The sequence below is a fragment of the Tamandua tetradactyla genome, chromosome 8 (genome assembly GCF_023851605.1).
Source record: "Tamandua tetradactyla isolate mTamTet1 chromosome 8, mTamTet1.pri, whole genome shotgun sequence".
Classification (NCBI taxonomy): domain Eukaryota; kingdom Metazoa; phylum Chordata; class Mammalia; order Pilosa; family Myrmecophagidae; genus Tamandua; species Tamandua tetradactyla.
Genome location: NC_135334.1, coordinates 123,981,946 through 123,998,866, shown reverse-complemented (window position 1 = coordinate 123,998,866; position 16,921 = coordinate 123,981,946). Strand labels below are relative to the sequence as shown.

The 16,921-nt window shown below is 54.1% G+C and overlaps 1 protein-coding gene and 1 pseudogene across 1 annotated transcript; both read left to right on the top strand.

Annotated features, from left to right (window-relative positions):
- Window positions 1-638: 638 nt before the first annotated feature.
- Window positions 639-8,230, top strand: ACP2 (acid phosphatase 2, lysosomal). The gene is made up of 11 exons (XM_077114602.1): window positions 639-814; window positions 1,730-1,825; window positions 2,141-2,227; window positions 3,225-3,377; window positions 3,480-3,578; window positions 3,659-3,748; window positions 4,187-4,319; window positions 5,041-5,123; window positions 5,233-5,339; window positions 5,454-5,629; window positions 7,302-8,230. The coding sequence occupies exons 1-11, from the start codon at window positions 701-703 to the stop codon at window positions 7,433-7,435; spliced, it is 1,272 nt and encodes a 423-aa protein (XP_076970717.1). The 5' UTR covers window positions 639-700; the 3' UTR covers window positions 7,436-8,230.
- Window positions 8,231-10,307: 2,077 nt separating this feature from the next.
- On the top strand, window positions 10,308-16,493 carry LOC143645289 (eukaryotic translation initiation factor 4E-like; annotated as a pseudogene).
- The last annotated feature ends 428 nt before the right edge of the window (window positions 16,494-16,921 follow it).

Below are 16,921 nucleotides of genomic sequence, written 5' to 3'. Positions count from 1 at the left end.
CCAGGGGTGACTGCCGAGAGGGCTCCGGCCACGTGAACTGCACCTGCCCCTCCTGCCTAGCCATCTCCCCGCGGGTCTGAAGTTCGTCCCCTCGAGCTTCCCTGCTTTGGGTCTGCAAGGTCCCCACGCCCCGCGCAAGCCCACTCCTCCCGGAGGAGGCACGACCCGTGCGCCCGCAGGCAGGCGCGCTCGGAAGCGGACGGGCGGGAGGGCAGGTCAAGGGCCGGCGGGTCAACGAGACGGCAGCCTGGGCTTTGCTCAGGGCAAGAGCCGCGCACGAGACTGGGCCCAGCTTCACCGGCACGGAGGGTCCAAAGGGCTGTTTGCGCTCTGCGCCCTGCACCGGCTCAAGGTCCACCCGAGGGCGGGGCGCGGCGCTGGCCCCCGCCCCATCGCAGCCCTCCCGCCCCGGGGCGCAGAACCGGCAGCCCCCGCACCGACGGGGTGCCCGCCCTCCGGCCAGCGCGAGGCCTGCTAAGGGGAAGAGACAAGCCCGCCTCGCGACCTGCTTCGCGAGGCGAGGCCTCCAGGCCCTTCCGACGGCGCTGCGCGGCACGCCCCCGCCCCGGGCTCCTCCCGCCCCTCCGCTGGCAACATGGCGGCGCGCGCACTTCCGGCGGGCGCCCGAGGGCTCGTCCGGGCGGCTGCGGCAGGTGCGGCCCGCGCGTTCCGGTCTCCCTGCGGCAGAGGCGACCGGGCGATGGCGGGCGGGCAGTCTGGCTGCGGCTGGGCGGCTCTTCTCCAGCTCCTTCTTGGCGTAAACCTTATCGCCCTGCCGCCTGTGCAGGCCCGGAGTCTGCGCTTCGTTACCTTGGTAATGAGGGGCAGGGTCCCCAGCGGCTCCCCCGCTAGGGCAAAGGCCTGGGGTGGAGGAGGCGCGGGCTGGGGCTGGGGCTGGAGCTGGGCAGGGGCTGGGGGCGCAGGCTGGGGCTGGGCAGGGGCTGGAGGCTGGGGCTGGAGGCTGGGGCTGGGGGCTGGGGGCTGGGGCTGGGGCTGGGCAGGGGCTGGGGGCGCGGGCTGGGGCTGGGGGCTGGGGGCTGGGTCTGGGGCTGGGCAGGGGCTGGGGGCGCGGGCTGGGGCTGGGCAGGGGCTGGGGGCGCGGGCTGGGGCTGGGCAGGGGCTGGGGGCGCGGGCTGGGGCTGGGCAGGGGCTGGGGGCGCGGGCTGGGGCTGGAGGCTGGGGCTGGGCAGGGGCTGGGGGCGCGGGCTGGGGCTGGGGACGCGGGCTAGGTCTGGGGGCGCGGGCTGGGGCTGGGGACGCGGGCTGGGGGCGCGGGCCTGCAGGAGGAGGAGCCGCGGCAGGAAGGCACGACAGGCCCGCGGCTTGGGGTCTGGGTTCAGAACTGGCCTGGCACCCTTGGGGGCAGGGGGTTGGAGGAAGGACTTCTTCTGTACCAGCGGGCTGGTGCAGTAAGTCTGCCCAGGGACCGGATGCAGTCAAGTGGATAAAAGTTCTCTCCTAAAGAAGACTGTGGTGGTCTTTTTTTTGCCCGGTTTCCCCCACTGTCTTGCTTTCATTTCTCCTTTCCCTTCCCACCTGTACCTTTGGTTTTGCCTGGGGTCCCAGTGGCACCACTTGCCCAAGGTAGAATCCCTGGAGCCTGGGGGAAGCGCTGAGTCCTGAGTTGTCCTTTGCACTGGGTAAGGTGCGGCTTCCTGCCCCAACATGGGGCAGAGGTGGCTCTGCAGTCCCTTTCTGACCTGCCGGCAAACTGTGTTTCTTTCCTCAGCTGTACCGACATGGAGACCGGTCGCCCGTGAAGACATACCCCAAGGATCCATATCAGGAAGACAAGTGGCCCCAGGGGCTTGGTCAGCTAACTAAGGTGGGTCATAGACCAGCCCACCTGCAGGACCAACTGTCGCAGGGTGACCTCTAAAGCTGGCCACAGAACTTGGGTCCCCCCCAAACTTCCATTTCCCAGCATGGGCACTGACGTTGGTCAGAGTTCTTAATGTGGCTTTCCTCTGTGCCCAGGGTGGCCTCCGCACAGTTGGTCGTTTAATGAATGATTGTTGGGATCAGGTGACCCGTGCCTACTTCCAGCCAGGCACAGACTTGGCTAGCAACAGTGTCTGAGCCCCTGGGACCTGCACATCCCGCCTTCCCTCCAGATGCTCTAACTTTGGATTTCCTGCAGGAGGGGATGCTGCAGCACTGGGAACTGGGTCAGGCTCTGCGGCAGCGCTACCACGGCTTTCTAAACACTTCTTACCAACGACAAGAGGTAAGCTGAGAACTCAAGAGAAAGGAGAGATGGGACCTGGCGTCCTCAGCCCCTGCCCTTAGGAAGCCTCAGACGGAGGCTGGGCACTCAGGCGTCCCTCCTGCGTCTCTGGGTACAGCTACAGGCCAGGCCTTCGGGACCTGTGTGCAGCAGAGCCTGAGAGGCCGCATGACCCCTGCTAGTCTAGAAACTGACCAAGCACCAGGCTCAGACTTAGGGAAGGGTCTGGCAAAGTGCCTTCTGACTGTGAGATGGCTTGGACTTTCCATGCAGCCGACACTGGGTGCCAGGGGCCCAGTGCTGTGCTGGCTCAGGGCAGACGGTGGGGAACGACGGAGACAGGAGCTCAGAGTGCAGTGGGGGTGTCACAGGACAGACCAGGCAGGGCTGAGTGATAAATGGCTAACAGGGAAGACATGGCAGGTCAGGCGTGCTCCAGAAGACCATCAAGCGCGCTGGCCTCTTGAGGTCCCCTCCCTCCCCGAGGCAGCCGTAGCTGTTACACTCTCAGCCACGGCTGCCTGAGTCTCTAGGTGTTTTTGATCCCTGGAGGCCAGTCTCTAGCCTGAGTTTGCCCTTCCCTACAGCTTCCTTCCCCTGGTGACAAGCACTGTCTCTCGTCCTTGTTTCCTCTCTCTGGACTTTAAGCCAGCTTATGGTGGGGCAGTGACTGGAGCCAGTCTCTGCCCTCAAGGAACGTGGCCTAGACAGGGAGACAGGCGTTGCTTGGACACAGCTGACCTGAGTCTCAGTGGCTAAGCACTGTGGCTGGGAGGCGGGAGCCTTGGCGCTAGAGCCATTCTCGGGGGTGTCGTGAGCAGGATGGCTCTCAGCTGCGCCTTGGGCCTTGGCTGGGCATCCGCTTGGGAAGTCCATACGGGGAGAGGGCCAGGCGCACACGGGCCTCGGGTGTGCTGGGCGACCGTCCAGGCTAGCTTCTCTCCCTGGGGCCCTGTGAGGGGCAAAGCCTTCCCCACCCCTGCGGCCATCTCTGCAGGTTTACGTGCGAAGCACAGACTTTGACCGCACCCTCATGAGTGCCGAAGCCAACTTGGCAGGCCTCTTCCCTCCTGCCGGGATGCAGCGCTTCCACCCAAACATCTCATGGCAGCCTGTCCCCGTCCACACGGTGCCCGTCGCTGAGGACAGGGTGAGACCGGCTAGCCCTGCTCTGGAGCTGGAGAGGGGAGCAGCTCTGGCCAAGGGCCCACTGGTCTCCTTCCTTGCCTGTTCCCCGACTTGTGTTCTGCAGCTGCTGAAGTTCCCGCTGGGCCCGTGTCCCCGTTATGAGCAGCTGCAGAATGAGACCCGGCAGACGGCAGAGTATCAGAAGGAAAGCGTCCAGAACACAGTGAGCGGGGGGCTGCGGGGAGGCCAGCCGACGCTCCCTTCCCCCAGGGCAAACCTGACCTCCTGATCCATTTTTCATAGCAATTCCTGGAGATGGTGGCCAACGAGACGGGACTTGCAGACCTAACGCTGGAGACTGCATGGAATATCTACGACACGCTCTTCTGTGAGGTGAGCAGCCTAGGACCCCAGGTGCGGTCACTCTCCTCTCCCGCCTCACGGGCCCAGGTTGCCACGGCCAGCAGAACACAAGGCCTGGGTGCCATCCCCACCGGCGACACTGAGGAGGCCACTTCCTGGGAAACAGTGGAATTTCCCTCCCGGGTGAAAAAGGACCTCAGAGTGGGAAATGGTTTGTTAGCTGTCAGCAGTTCCTGCTCCTCTCCGCCCAGGGCTCTCATGGCCTCGGACCCCGTTTTGCTGAGTCACCCTTTCTGTGCCTGAGCTTCCTGTCCTGTGCCCTGCAGCCTCCACACTGTCCATCTCGTCTCCTGGACCAGGCCCTCTCCTCTCCTCGCACACACAGGCACCTTCCCACCCGGGAAGAGAGCCGCCCGGGAGGGCTCTGCCCTAGGCCTGTGGCGCTAACGTGCCTGCCGCGGTCCACAGCAAGCCCATGGTCTGGCCCTGCCGCCGTGGGTCTCACCCCACACCATGCAGCGCCTGCGCCGGCTGAAGGACTTCAGCTTCCGCTTCCTCTTCGGGATCTACCAGCAGGCAGAGAAGGCCCGGCTTCAGGGCGGTGAGTGGCAAGAGCAGCCCGTCACTCCCCTCCTCGGGAACCTGCCGCACTGAGAAGTCCAGTCTCTGGGCTTCTCACACACTCTTTTCTCTACCTGAAACATTCTCTGCCCCTTCAAAGCCGATTCCCACAGCTGTCACTTGGTCACCAAAGTCTCCCCAGTTCTCCAGGTGCTTGGCACTTTTCTCTGGGTGGCCGTGACCAACTTTGCCTGCTCCTTTCCTGCCATGCCTGGTCTGGAACCCTTCCTCTCCCAGAAAAAAAACCCAGCTCCTGAGAACCTCAGGGGCCGTGTGGAAGGAAGGCAGAGCAGGACAGACATGCCGACTCTCTGATCTGTGCCCAGAAGGTGCAGCTGCCCAGTTCGCAGAGCTGGGTGCAGCAGTTACGTGGGCCTGGAACCCCGTCTTGTGTGTTCTGAGGCCATGTTAAATTTACATGTGTTCCACACTGGAGTGTCCCTTCAAACATGGGCAGGGCCTCATGGCCATCTGTAAATGGACACGTGTGGAAATGGAGATGGATGTCGTGTTTCATCTTGCCTTCCTGTGGATCTGAAGCTCTTAGAGCAGGGAGTCCTGTAGAGCCCCGCATACTGCCCGTGGACTGAGGCGTGTCCGTGTTGGTGATGGGGCGTGGGAGCGGCGGGGCGGAACGGCAGTGGGGTCTGAGCGGAAGGCAGTGGTGGCTGTAGCCCCCAGCACAGACTCTCCCCCTTCAGGAGTCCTGCTGGCTCAGATACGCAAGAACCTCACCCTGACGGCCACCGCACCCCACCTCCCCAAGCTGCTGGTCTACTCTGCGGTAAGCATCTGGGCCCCCGGATGCTCACGCCCCGCAAGGAGCTGCATCTCGTGCTCCGGTTCCTGGGGACACAGGGAGCTGTGCTGACGGTCCCCCGTCTCCCTCACAGCACGACACCACGCTGGTCGCTCTGCAGATGGCATTGGGTGTCTACAACGGGGAACAGGCCCCTTACGCCTCCTGCCACCTATTTGAGCTATACCAGGAGGACGATGGGTGAGTGGAGCTGCGGGGCTGCCCCGCGTGGGGGCCCCGAGGGGGGTGAGGCGGGTCACTTGTCTCAGTGCCCACGGACTCCACCCCGCCGAGGGTCCGCCTTGCCTTCCTCAGGACGTTCTCCGTGGAGATGTACTTTCGGAATGAGAGTCATAGGGCACCCTGGCCGCTGACCCTGCCCGGCTGCCCTCGCCGCTGCCCGCTGCAGGACTTCCTTCACCTCACCGAGTCTGTGGTGCCCCAGGACTGGCAGCAGGAGTGCCGGCTGGCGAGTGGCCCTGCAGACACAGGTGACCGCTGCCTGCCCATGCTCGCGGGCCCCAGACCCATTTTAAGTCCATGTCCATGGCCCTCGAGAGAGCTGTCACACGTGGGGCCGCCGCACCGCCTCTCCCTAGACGGTTCACTCTCCCGCCCTCAGGCCATTTTACACTCCCCTCGGTGGTGCCCTCCTGTCTGCATCGCTGAGGAAATCAGAGCACGGGAGAAAACTGTCTCCCTCTCCCGCCACCACGTCTGCCAGCTTACTGCATGCCTGGTCTCCTCTCCTGGGATGGCGGATGAGCTGCTACCTAAAGCCAGCCCCTCCATCTGTGCATAGGGCCCTTCTCTTCTCACCTCCACAAGGTCCTCTGCTGCTCTGTGGTTCCCTCTGTTGGGCCACTGCCATCGCACAATCATACAGAACTCTCCAGCTCCCTCCCCGTTTCACTGTTCCCTTGTAGAGGGAATCCTAGAGAGAGTCACCTCAACTCTGGCTTGGCTTCTGCACCGCCCATTCTCTCAGACTTACATTAGTCAGTCTTGTGTCATCTTCCCTTCCAGTGAAGCCACTCTTCTCAGCTGACCTGTGACCTCCTACCAAGTGACCACTTTCGTCTCACAGTGGTCACACCTTCCTTAAAACACTTTCTTGGCTTCTGGTTTTTCTCCTGATTTTCAGGCAGTTTACGTAATGGGCTTCACTTCCATATAAAACAGTGGATGACCCAGGGCTTGTCCCTGGCCCCTTCCCCCATTTATGCCCACTGCCAAATAATCTCATCTAACCCCATGGCTTTCTTTACATTCCATCTCTGTGCAGAGTTTGGTCATTCTGTTATGATTCACAGATTCCTAGCTTCAGCCATTGCATCTCTGAGCTTCATATGCCTATATCCAGCTGGCAGCTTGAGGTGTCTGCATGGTTGTCAAACGAGGCGTCTCCTAATCGACACGTTTAAACCAAACGCTTTCCCCCCACATCTGTTCCTCCTCCAGCTTCCCGTCTCAGCCACTGCCACGTCAGTCATCTAGTGGCATGAGAGCGGTGTGGATGCTCCTTCCTCACGCCCCGCATCCAGTCCCCCCGCAGATTCCATCTGAAGTGCATGCTCTCAACTGCCTGGTCGTGTCTACCACCACCTCTTGCCTGAATTACCGAGGAGCGTCCTAACATTCTTTCTGATTCTGTCCTTGTCCCTGCGAGTCTTTCAGCACAGCAGAGAGTTAGTTTTTGAGAAACATGATCAGGTCACTGCCCTTCTCAGACCCCTCCAGCGGCTTCCCATCAGGACCTGTCGGGTCCCATAGGAACCGGTGGTCTGCCTAGTCCCTTGCTTGCCCTTCCCTCCCTCTCCTCTCCCGGGACTGACTTTCTTGCTGATCCTAGAACATGCCAAGCTTATTTCCACATTAGGGCCTTTTGCCTCTCTTTCCTCACATCTTGGTACATCTTACTGCTTGCCTTCAGCTGGGTCTCTGTCCAGGTTATCGGGAGGCCTTCCCTGACTGACCTCCCTGTCCATCACTTTCCCCCGGCTGGCTTACTGGGGCTCCCCTCCCCAGTGCAGACCCTGTAAAGGCAGAGATTGGGCCTCTTCCGCCTTTCTATCCCCACTGTTAGGAGGGAGCTGGCTTATGGGGGGCACTGAGATCTCGTGGAATGAGCGCTGACCCTGTGCTGCTCTCTCCCGTGCCCAGATGTGGTTGTGGCCTTGGCTGTGTGTGGCTCCATCCTCTTCCTCCTCGTTGTGCTGATCCTCACCATCCTCTTCCGGGCGCAGGCCCAGCCTCCTGGCTACCGCCACGTCGCTGATGGAGAGGACCATCCCTGATGCGCCTCGGCCCTTCCCTCTGCCTCCTCGGGCAGCAGGCTGAGCCCTTGCTCCCGACTGTTGCTGCTCCCCAGCCCATGGACGGGGCGCTGGGCTGGGCCTCCCTCCGATCATTTCAGCCCAGATGGATGCGTGGGATGCGTGGGGCTCGGCCCCTGGCACCTATTAATCTGCATCCATGTGCCTGAGGTTTACCAAGTACCGTGTTGGACACCAGCTTTCCCCAAATGGGATTTGCCTCCTCCGTGTTCCATATGGGCCTGAGATGCTGACCAGGTTCCACTCAGGACCTGGGCCAAAAAACCCACGAAAACCTAAAAATGAAGGAACTGGTGCGTGCTCTGCCTTACCCCTCCATCCTGCCCTGCTCTTTCTCTGTCAGCCTGGGGTCTAGCAAGTGGCTCAGAGGATGTGGTCTTGCCGCTCAGGATTACTTTATTGGAAAAATCAGCACAACACTGACACTGTGCCACAAACACTGGCCTTCAAGGAACTGGGTCACCCAACAGCCAGCGAAATTTTCCTTTGTCCAGCAGAAGCCGTCATTAGACATAATGCTTCAAACATCTCTGTCTCCCCTTCAGCTAGAGCAGATCTGAGGGTATTTGCAGTTGGGGGGAGAGGAGGGAGGTGGCTGGGGGTGGAGTTGTCTTGCGAGGGCCTGGATTGCCCTCCCCCTTGGCTGGGCTGGGCTCCAGGGACCTGAGTAAATGCAGGTCCTGAGCAGGACAGCGCCTGACTAGAGCCCAGGAGAGGGCTGGGGCAGCTTCCAGAGAATGAACGTTTTAGACTCTGTGCTGTTTCTGTGCCTTCTTTCCGTTTCTGGACCCCAAGAAGCTGCTGACCAAGGCAGTGCTGGAAGATCCTCTCAGTTGGATGTTGTTTCATTGGCCGTGTCAGTAGTGAGAACCAGCAAGCCCCACCTGGTCACCCTGCGCTGAGTGTCAGGAGGAGGCGAGGCCCACCGCCCCAGGGTGGATTCAGCTCCAGGGAAGCTAGAGCAGGGACCACTGAGGCAGCGCTGGAGGAGTGTCCGGAGCTGGTGCAGGCCAGCAGCAGGCCAGCATTGCTGCCCCACTGCCCCTCTTCCAACCCTAAGAATGTGTGCTTTTTGGCCCTTTAACAAATAGCTGCCTCTTCTCACAGACTCGTTCCCATTTGTGGCTCCCAGCCCTTGCTTGCCACATGCCTTCATTAATGTCTCCCTCCCGTATCCCAGTCTCCCCCTGCCCCAAGTGAGAACGTGATGACCTGGGAGCAGTGAGGCCAGCCTGACTTGCGCCTTCCATCGTCAGTCTCTGAGCGCTTGCGACCAGCCCAGGGGACTTAGACGTTATAAAAAAATACCAGGAAACTGAGCACTGGCCAGGCATTGCCATGACAGATAAAACAACAGGGACGGAGGTTATCTAGGCCAGAGACCCCTGTCTCCCAGTTGCCCATGGGGGAAATGCTTTCCTTTAGCCTGGCACAGGCCCCAGATTTTCACTGATTGGCCAGGAGCCAACCCTGGCAGGGGGCAGGGCCATGCTGGTCACTTTCTCTTGGTGCACTTTGAGATTCCAGAGCTGCGGAGAAGCGTTTGGCTCACGTCGGGGTGAGGTGGACAGGGCACTTCAGAGACGCAGGGCAGGCCCCTGCCTGCGACCGTGTCTCCTGTGACCACCATGAGGCTTCAGGCCTGTCCAGGTTGCAAAAGAGAAGCTAGAGGGAGAGGCTGTGGGATCCTGGGGACAAGGATGCTTGCTATTCCAGTGCCTTGCACGCAGTAGGCACCTGATAAATATTTTGTTAAATGAATGAATAACTGCCAGGAATTCCCAGTGAGGTACACGCAGACTTGTCTCCCACCGAGACCGACGGCCTGGGCACTGCGGCTCAGACCCAGCTACTCAGCACAGAGGCACTGAGGCAGCCGACCCTCAGAGCCACAAGGCAGTCCCCAGGCGGAGTTGCCAGGCCAGCCCCCCCAACTAGCCCAGGCTCTGAGAGACCCATTCACCTGCTCTTTCCCTCTACAGTCCGTCCTTCGGGTCAAGGAAAGGATTTCCCAGCCACACAGGGACTGCCCCGTTCTGGTCCTCAGAGCTAGCTAGGAGGGAACTTCTGCCCCATCCTGAGCAGTCAGGGAAAAGGCTCGCAGGACCCAGAGGCCCTAACCTGGTGCTTTTGCTGCTCCGACTGCTCGAGGACCAGGAGACTGGGCAGGGGGTGCTGCAGGGATCCTGGTACCCAGCCAGGAGGACGTAGATTCTATTTTTCCTCTCAAATCCCCAAGTCCCGCCACGCCGCCTGTTGCACCCTCTATGAAGGTCTTTAGGAGGAGGAGTTTCTTGTGGAAAGGTGGCCTGGAGTGAAGTCTGTCCACTCACCTGTCCTAATTGCGCAAATATTTCTTCACCCTGCAGGGCAGGCTGGGATAACATCTCTGCTAGGGGAGCTCTGACACCCTCACCTAATTCCTAAGGGAACAGAGAGTGTTCATGCCTAGAAATCAGAGTAACACACATTTTGTAATTTCTCCAGCTGCTTGCTCAAAAAGACGTTATGGACGTGAGTCTGTCCACATCAGCTTCTGACCAGGAACTGGTCGGGCCGTTAAATCCAAGCAGAGGCAGGGAATTAAACCTGAAGTCCTTAGCCCGGCTCCGGCCTCTGAGCGCCTCTGTAGGGCAGTGCCATGCTGACCTGTCTAGTAGGAACCCTAACCTAGTGGGTGTGACTTCAACCCCTTGTTGAGAGGAGCTGAGGCTCTAGAACCCTATAGAAGCAGTAACCCCACCTGTACCAAAGTAAGGGCAGCCAAAGAGAGAGTGTGAGATGGAGGGGAGGGCAGGAAGTGGCTAGACCTTTACCTTCTTGCCCGGCCAGCATGGGTGCAGGAGGTGGGCCCTGGGCCTCTTGCCAGGACGTCGCCGGGAGCCGGGAGCCCTTTCCCCAGATGAAGACCCGCTCGCAGGTGCCTGCGCTGGTGGCTGGGAAGGGGCGCCTCTGAAGGCTTGCAGCCCAGTTCCTTCCACGCGGGTGAAACTCTGGTTGGCGCTGGGAGGTTGGACCTCAGCCCCGTGATGCCCCTCCCAGTCTAAGGGGAGGAAGGAAAAGCCAGTGAGCGGCACTGGGCAGGGAGTGAAGGCAGCCTGGGCACACATGCCCGCCCCTGGGAGAGGCTGGGGCAGACTAGAGGACAGGCTGCTCCTGGCGCTTGTGCTTTTTCAGTTTAGTTTATTTTCTTTAAGCTTTTAATTTTTTTAAATTAAAATACAGAATCTTTGAGTTTTGGATGAAGTTTTATGAATTTTCACATATATATATAGATTCAGGTAGCTGCCACTATAATGGGGGTGTAGAACAGCACCCCAAAAACTCCTTCATGCTTTCCGTGTCGTCACCCCCCGCCCCACCCCAGCGCCCAGCAAGCAGTGCTCTCTGTCACTGTGGTTTCGCCTTTTGTATCATGCCTTGATATGATACGGTACGTAACTGCAGCCTCTTGAGACTGGCTTCCTTCACTTGATATAACACCTTGAAAGTCATCCAAGTGGCTGCGTGGATTGATGTTTGTTGTTTTATTGCTGAGAAGTTTTCCGTTCTTTGCATGGATGTAACGTAGTTTAACCCACAGTGTCCTTTGCAGACCTTCACTTGCAAGAGTGGCTGGGTTCGGAGGACAGGACTCAGGCCTGGACTCCTTCCTATCCCCACAGCCGGAGAATGATGATGAAAATAATGTCAGTGGCTTAAACCTGCTAAGTGGGCGTAGTGCACCAGCCACTGCGTAAGGGCTTTACATCTCCAAGAGCTCTTCTCGTCTTCCTTAGGCTGCTGCTATCCGGTCTCATAAACCTATACAAGTTTTTTTAAACAGTGTCCACTTTACCAACTCTACATACTAACTAGTCCTGTCTACTACCTCTCTAAAATACTCTAACCAGTGCTGCAGCCTGCCCACTCCTTATCCCCAATAAGGCGGTCATCTGCTCCCACCTGTTGAGCTCCATCCTTACCCAGTTTAGCTATGTTTGATTAAAAATAACTATGCCAGTTGTACTTTTTTTTACTCATGTAATTTAAATGCAATCTGATAAAAATAATTGCAAAAAAGAAGATTGTTGGTATTTCCATGTAAACCATGTTGAATGCTTTGGAAAAACTACAAAAAATGAGTTGCTAAAAATAATAGTTGTCAAGTTAAGCATGGCCGAAATACTTATAAAAGATTAGGGTGGGAAAAAAAGATTAGGGTGGGGAATAATAAAAATTAACAAAGACTCTGCAAACAGATAGCTTCATATGCATCTTTAAATTATCTCTCAACTTTAGAAAAAAAGGAAACCAGACCCTATAAAGAATACATTATAGGTGTGGTTTACGTGAAGCCACATGAGCCCTAATCAGCAGACCATATCCAGGAAAAGCATGGCCCACATCAGAGCGTTAGTGAACAGCGTGCTCACGTGCTCTGAGTTAGAGGCTGAGTGCACCTGTCGCGCAGTGGTGCACTAGATGGTTGGGACCAACTCTTGCTCTGAGAAGGACTAGAAAAGCTGGACAAAACAAGAAAATCTATTTGAGACTTCCAATTCCAGCTACGGTGGGTTCATTTGTATCAGACCAATCTTCTGTTGACAAGAACTAAATTGTTAGATAAAATATATGGGTTTAGGGAAAAACGTATTTATCTATATTGATATATATTATACGTTCCCATACTGTGTAATCATCCAAAGTGTACAGTCCGTGGTTCACAGTACCATCATATAGCTGTGCATCTGTCATCACAATTGACTTTTTTTTTCTTTTTTTGTGAAAAATAACATATACAAAAAAGCAATACATTTCAAAGCACATAGCAACAATTAGTTATAGAACAGATTTCAGAGTTTGGTATGGGTTACAATTCCCACTAATTTAGGTTTTTCCTTCTAGCTGCTCTCAGATACTGGAGACTAAAAGAAATATCAATATATGATTTCACAATCATACTCATTTGTTAAACCTGACCTTCTCTGTATAACTCCACCATCACCTTTGATTTTTCTCCCACTCTTTAGGTGGGAGAAACTATAACTCCCATTCTAACTTTTTCATGTTGAAAGGGGCTGTGAATAACGTGGGATAGGGGGATGGAACTAATTGATGTTGTGGAGAGGCTGGCCCTCTGCATTTCAGGACTTATCTGGTCCAGGGACCCATCTGGAGCTTGTAGGTTTCTGGCAAGTTACCCTAGTGCATGGAACCTTTGTAGAATCTTATATATTGTCCTAGGTGTTCTTTAGGATTGGCAGGAATGGTTTTGGTTGAGGTTTGGCAAGCTATGATAGGTAGTAATGTTTAACAGAAGAATGTGTAAGAGTGGGCAGGCCACGGTGGCTCAGCAGGCAAGGATGTTTGCCTGCCATGCCAGAGGTCCGGGTTTGATTCCCGGTGCCTGCCCATGTAAAAAAATAAATAAATAAATAAGCCTAAGAGTCACCCCCAAGAACCTCTTTAAAAAAAAAAAAGAATGTGTAAGAGTGACCTCCAGAATAGCCTCTCAACTCTATTTGAATTAGAGAAAAATTTTTGAAGGCAGTGGAGATGACACATCCTTGGCAGGACTATCCTGTGACTCTGTGCTCTCCTGGGGCCCCATCTGGTGGCATGTGATTTTGATTTGTCCCATTGCTGGTGGTTGATAATGATCACTTCTTTAAGATGCTGTCTGACTGGATTCTCCATTGTGAAGTTATTTTTTTCCCCTTTGGAGAACTATATAAATATCCTATTTGTCACCAAATTGTCAAATTATTCAATTATTTATATCAATGTGGACTCACAGATTGCTATTTTATTCGGTAAATTATAATCTGCTACTGTTATTATATACATAGTATATATTATTACTCCAATTGTCCCAAAGTTTGCCTATTTAAGCTGGCTCCTGTGTCCTTTTGACACATCCCTATCATTCGTTGATTATTTCTTTACTTTCAACAAACATGATATTCAGGGCTCATCTACTTTCCCTGCCCCAGGCCTGGAATCAGTCATCTCTCTAAGGAACTTTGGTTTCTTTTAGCAAAGCATGGCATATAGAAATAAAATCTTGGTGAAAAGTATGCCTCTCAGGGTGTAGAGATGGAGGACACACACATACATACATTTATGTCTATTTTATTTCTATATCTACCTACATATATTGAAAACCATGGGTTCACCCCAGTGCCTCTTATTCCAATCAGACACCACGGAGTTCATTCTAGTTTCTCCCTTTCCATATTTGTAATTCCCTTCTCTGACATCAGTGAGAAACCTGGCTCCCATTATACTCAACGTATTTACAGAGTCGACCCACCCCTGGTCTAACCAGTGTTCCATCACTGCTGCCAACCCTCCCCAGTGCAAATCCTCATCAGCCTGCTGGGACGCGGTCACCCTCACTGGCCACGGCCCCTCCACTCCTACACAGACACACCCTCCTTGCTGCAACAGCCGCCACTGACACTTGTCTCCATGCAGAGGCCTTCCTCAGCCCGCTGGGCCCATGCCCGCCCTCACTCGGGCTCGTCTTCATCCCTCGGGCTTCAGTATTCCATACCATGCCACCACTGCCGTCCTCCGTCCCTCCTCCCTGCAGGGATGCCCTCCGGGCCCCTGGGGCTCTGCCCCCATGTGCTGAGCTGCCACCGCTGGCAGGGATGCCACCTCGCCCTTGTGACTCTAGCGTCTGGCAGTGGCCACTGTATGAACTCTACCTCGCTCGGTCTACCTAGTGACTTTGGTTTGAATTATTCAGGAAAAAGAGAAAGAGGAAGAGATAATATCAAGCTGATACTCTCCAAAGTCTAGAAAGAGGAGTTACCAAGGCCATGAGACCAGCATATCCTTGATACCCAAATCTGATAAGCACATATCAAAAAAGAAAAATTACTGACTTACACATCAACCCAGATGCAAAAATCCTGAATAAAATATCAAGAATGTTTAATCCAGTGGTGATATTTTTAAAAGGATAGAGACACTACAACCAAGTGGATTTATTCCAATACAAAAGATTGGCTTAAATATTAAAAATCAGTCAGACCCACTCAGGTGACTAAAAAAAACAGAAACAGAAAGTAACAAGTGTTGACAATGATGCAGAGAAATAGGAACCCTCCTACGCTGATGATGAGAACTTAAAGTGGTGTAACTGCTGTGGGAAAGAGTTTGGCAGGTCCTTAGAAAGAGAAGTGTAAGCTTTTTTTTTTTAATCTCATTTAATTAATATCAGAAGAATCCTGCCCTATATCCCAGCTTCCACTCATAGGTATTTACCCAAGAAAAATGAAAACACATCCATACAAAGACCCGTGCGTGAATGTTCTTAGCAGCTGTATTTATAAGTCAAAAACTGGAAAAAATCTAAATGTCCTCCAGCAGGTGAATGGATAAATAAATTGTGGTATACTGATAAGATGGAACAATACTTAGGAAAACAAAACAAAAAACTATTGATATACCTAAAAGTGTGGATGAATTTCAGATAATTAGTGAAAAAAGCCAGACCTCTCCCTGCCAAAAAAAGAATATATTCTGTGTGATTCCACTTAAATAAAAGTCTAAAATATGCAAATTCATCTATAGACTAGAGAGCTGATCCATGCTTTCCTGGCGTCAGGTCAGGAGTTAGAGAGGGAGGGACCATCAAGGGACACCAGGATACTTTGGGGGTAATGGGTTTGGCTGTTGCCTTTGATTCGCTCCTCCAGATGGCGGGGCCGGGCTCTCACGGTGGCCATCGCTCCAACCTGCCCAGGACAGGGCCCTGGAGGAGACGCTTCCTCTTCCTTGAGCCGTGGAGGACAGCTGAAGGACTGTCTCTGCCAGGTGGTGCTGAGACAAGAAAGAGCAGCCCTGGAAGCCATGGGAGAAGCTCTGGCCCCCTGCCTGGCCCTGCCTAGCCCTTCCCTCTTTCTCCCCAGGGCGATTTGCAGTCAGCCAGCACTGCCTTTGTGGCTCCCTGACCTGGATCCCAGAACAAACAAATCTCTGCCTGCCTGGGCTCTGTGTTCTGCCTGCTCTCCCGGGAGGGCAGGAGGCCACCTGAGCTCTGTCCGCAGCACTCGTCGGGCCGCCTTCCTTCTAATGTCGGGGACGTGTGTTCTGAAAACCCATTCACACTTTGAATCCTAATCTCCCAAACCTTCTGACCTTTTCTGATGGGCTGCTCTCCAAACTCTCTTCTTGAAAGACCTCTTCCGGGGTTTGCTCTAAGACGACGACGACCGTGGAAACGGAAGCCACCCCTACTCCTGACCCCCACCCACAGAAGAGAAAACAGAACCTAATCCGGAGGTTGCTAACTGTATTCAACATTCAGTACAGAACAGATGGGCGCTTCGGTTTTTTAAAGATGTTAAAAGCAAAACTTGGCAAGCAAACCTTCGACTGATCTCTAAGTTTGGTACCTTCGAAGACGCCTGGGCTCTGTACAACCATATCCAGCTGTCTGGTAATTTAATGCCTGGCTGTGACTACTCACTTTTTAAGGATGGTATTGAGCCTATTCGGGAAGATGAAAAAGACAAACAAGGAGGACAATGGCTAATTACATTGAACGAACAGCAGAGACAAGTGACCTCAATTGCTTTTGGCTAGACTCTGCGGTGCCTTACTGGAGATCTTCTGATGACCCCAGGGCTGATGTATGTGGAGCAGCACTAAAGGTGATCAGATAGCAATATGGACTACTGAGCGTGAATGCAGAGAAGCTGCTACCCATATAGGGAGGGTGTATGAGGAACAATTAGACTTCCTCCAAATACAGGGATTGGTTATCAGTCCCATGCAGACACCGCTACTAAGAGCGGCTCCACCACTGAAAACACGTTTGTTGTTTGAGAAGACACTTCTGAGTGTTCTCCTAGGAGACCGCATCAAGCCATTGAGATTTGGGGGCTGAACCAAAGCCTCTTCAAAAGCAGAGTGGACTGTATTTAAATCTGATTTCCATCTAAGATATAAGAGAAGTCTCGTTCCCCTTTGTCTTGTACTTCTGTATTCATGTATTATTATTATTTTTTTAATTTTGGCTAGCGTATCCCAATCAAAGAATTACAGGACACATTGTCCCCAGTATCCATAAATGTATTCTTGACCCACTCTGTAATAGCTTGGTAGAATTACCATTACAAACACATTTACCCATCCACAATACTGAAAAAAGAATTTGCATTTCTATCCCTTAAAGGAAAAAAATTCTGTTTATGTTCATTATATGCAGGAGTATATTTTGCTGATTTGAAAGAATATGATGCATACAATTTTCTAGCAATTTTGTTTCTTTTTACAGTATTGTTGTTGCTGTACTCTTGCTGATGGCTGCTGGATTTTAATTTGTTTCTCTGCTTGATAACATTAGTGATTCTGATTTCAGTTATTCATTTTGTTTTGCTTTTGTTTTTTCCTTCATGTAACATTGGTGAAGGATCCAGGAATATGACACAAAGGTGGAATAAACATTAA

Excerpts from the sequence above, each read along its gene's own strand:
- ACP2 (XM_077114602.1), top strand. The coding sequence starts at position 701 with ATGGCGGGCGGGCAGTCTGGCTGCGGCTGGGCGGCTCTTCTCCAGCTC. Across the intron at positions 2,228-3,224 it reads CTTCTTACCAACGACAAGAG|GTTTACGTGCGAAGCACAGA; the intron begins GTAAGCTGAGAA and ends CCATCTCTGCAG. Across the intron at positions 3,378-3,479 it reads TGCCCGTCGCTGAGGACAGG|CTGCTGAAGTTCCCGCTGGG; the intron begins GTGAGACCGGCT and ends TGTGTTCTGCAG.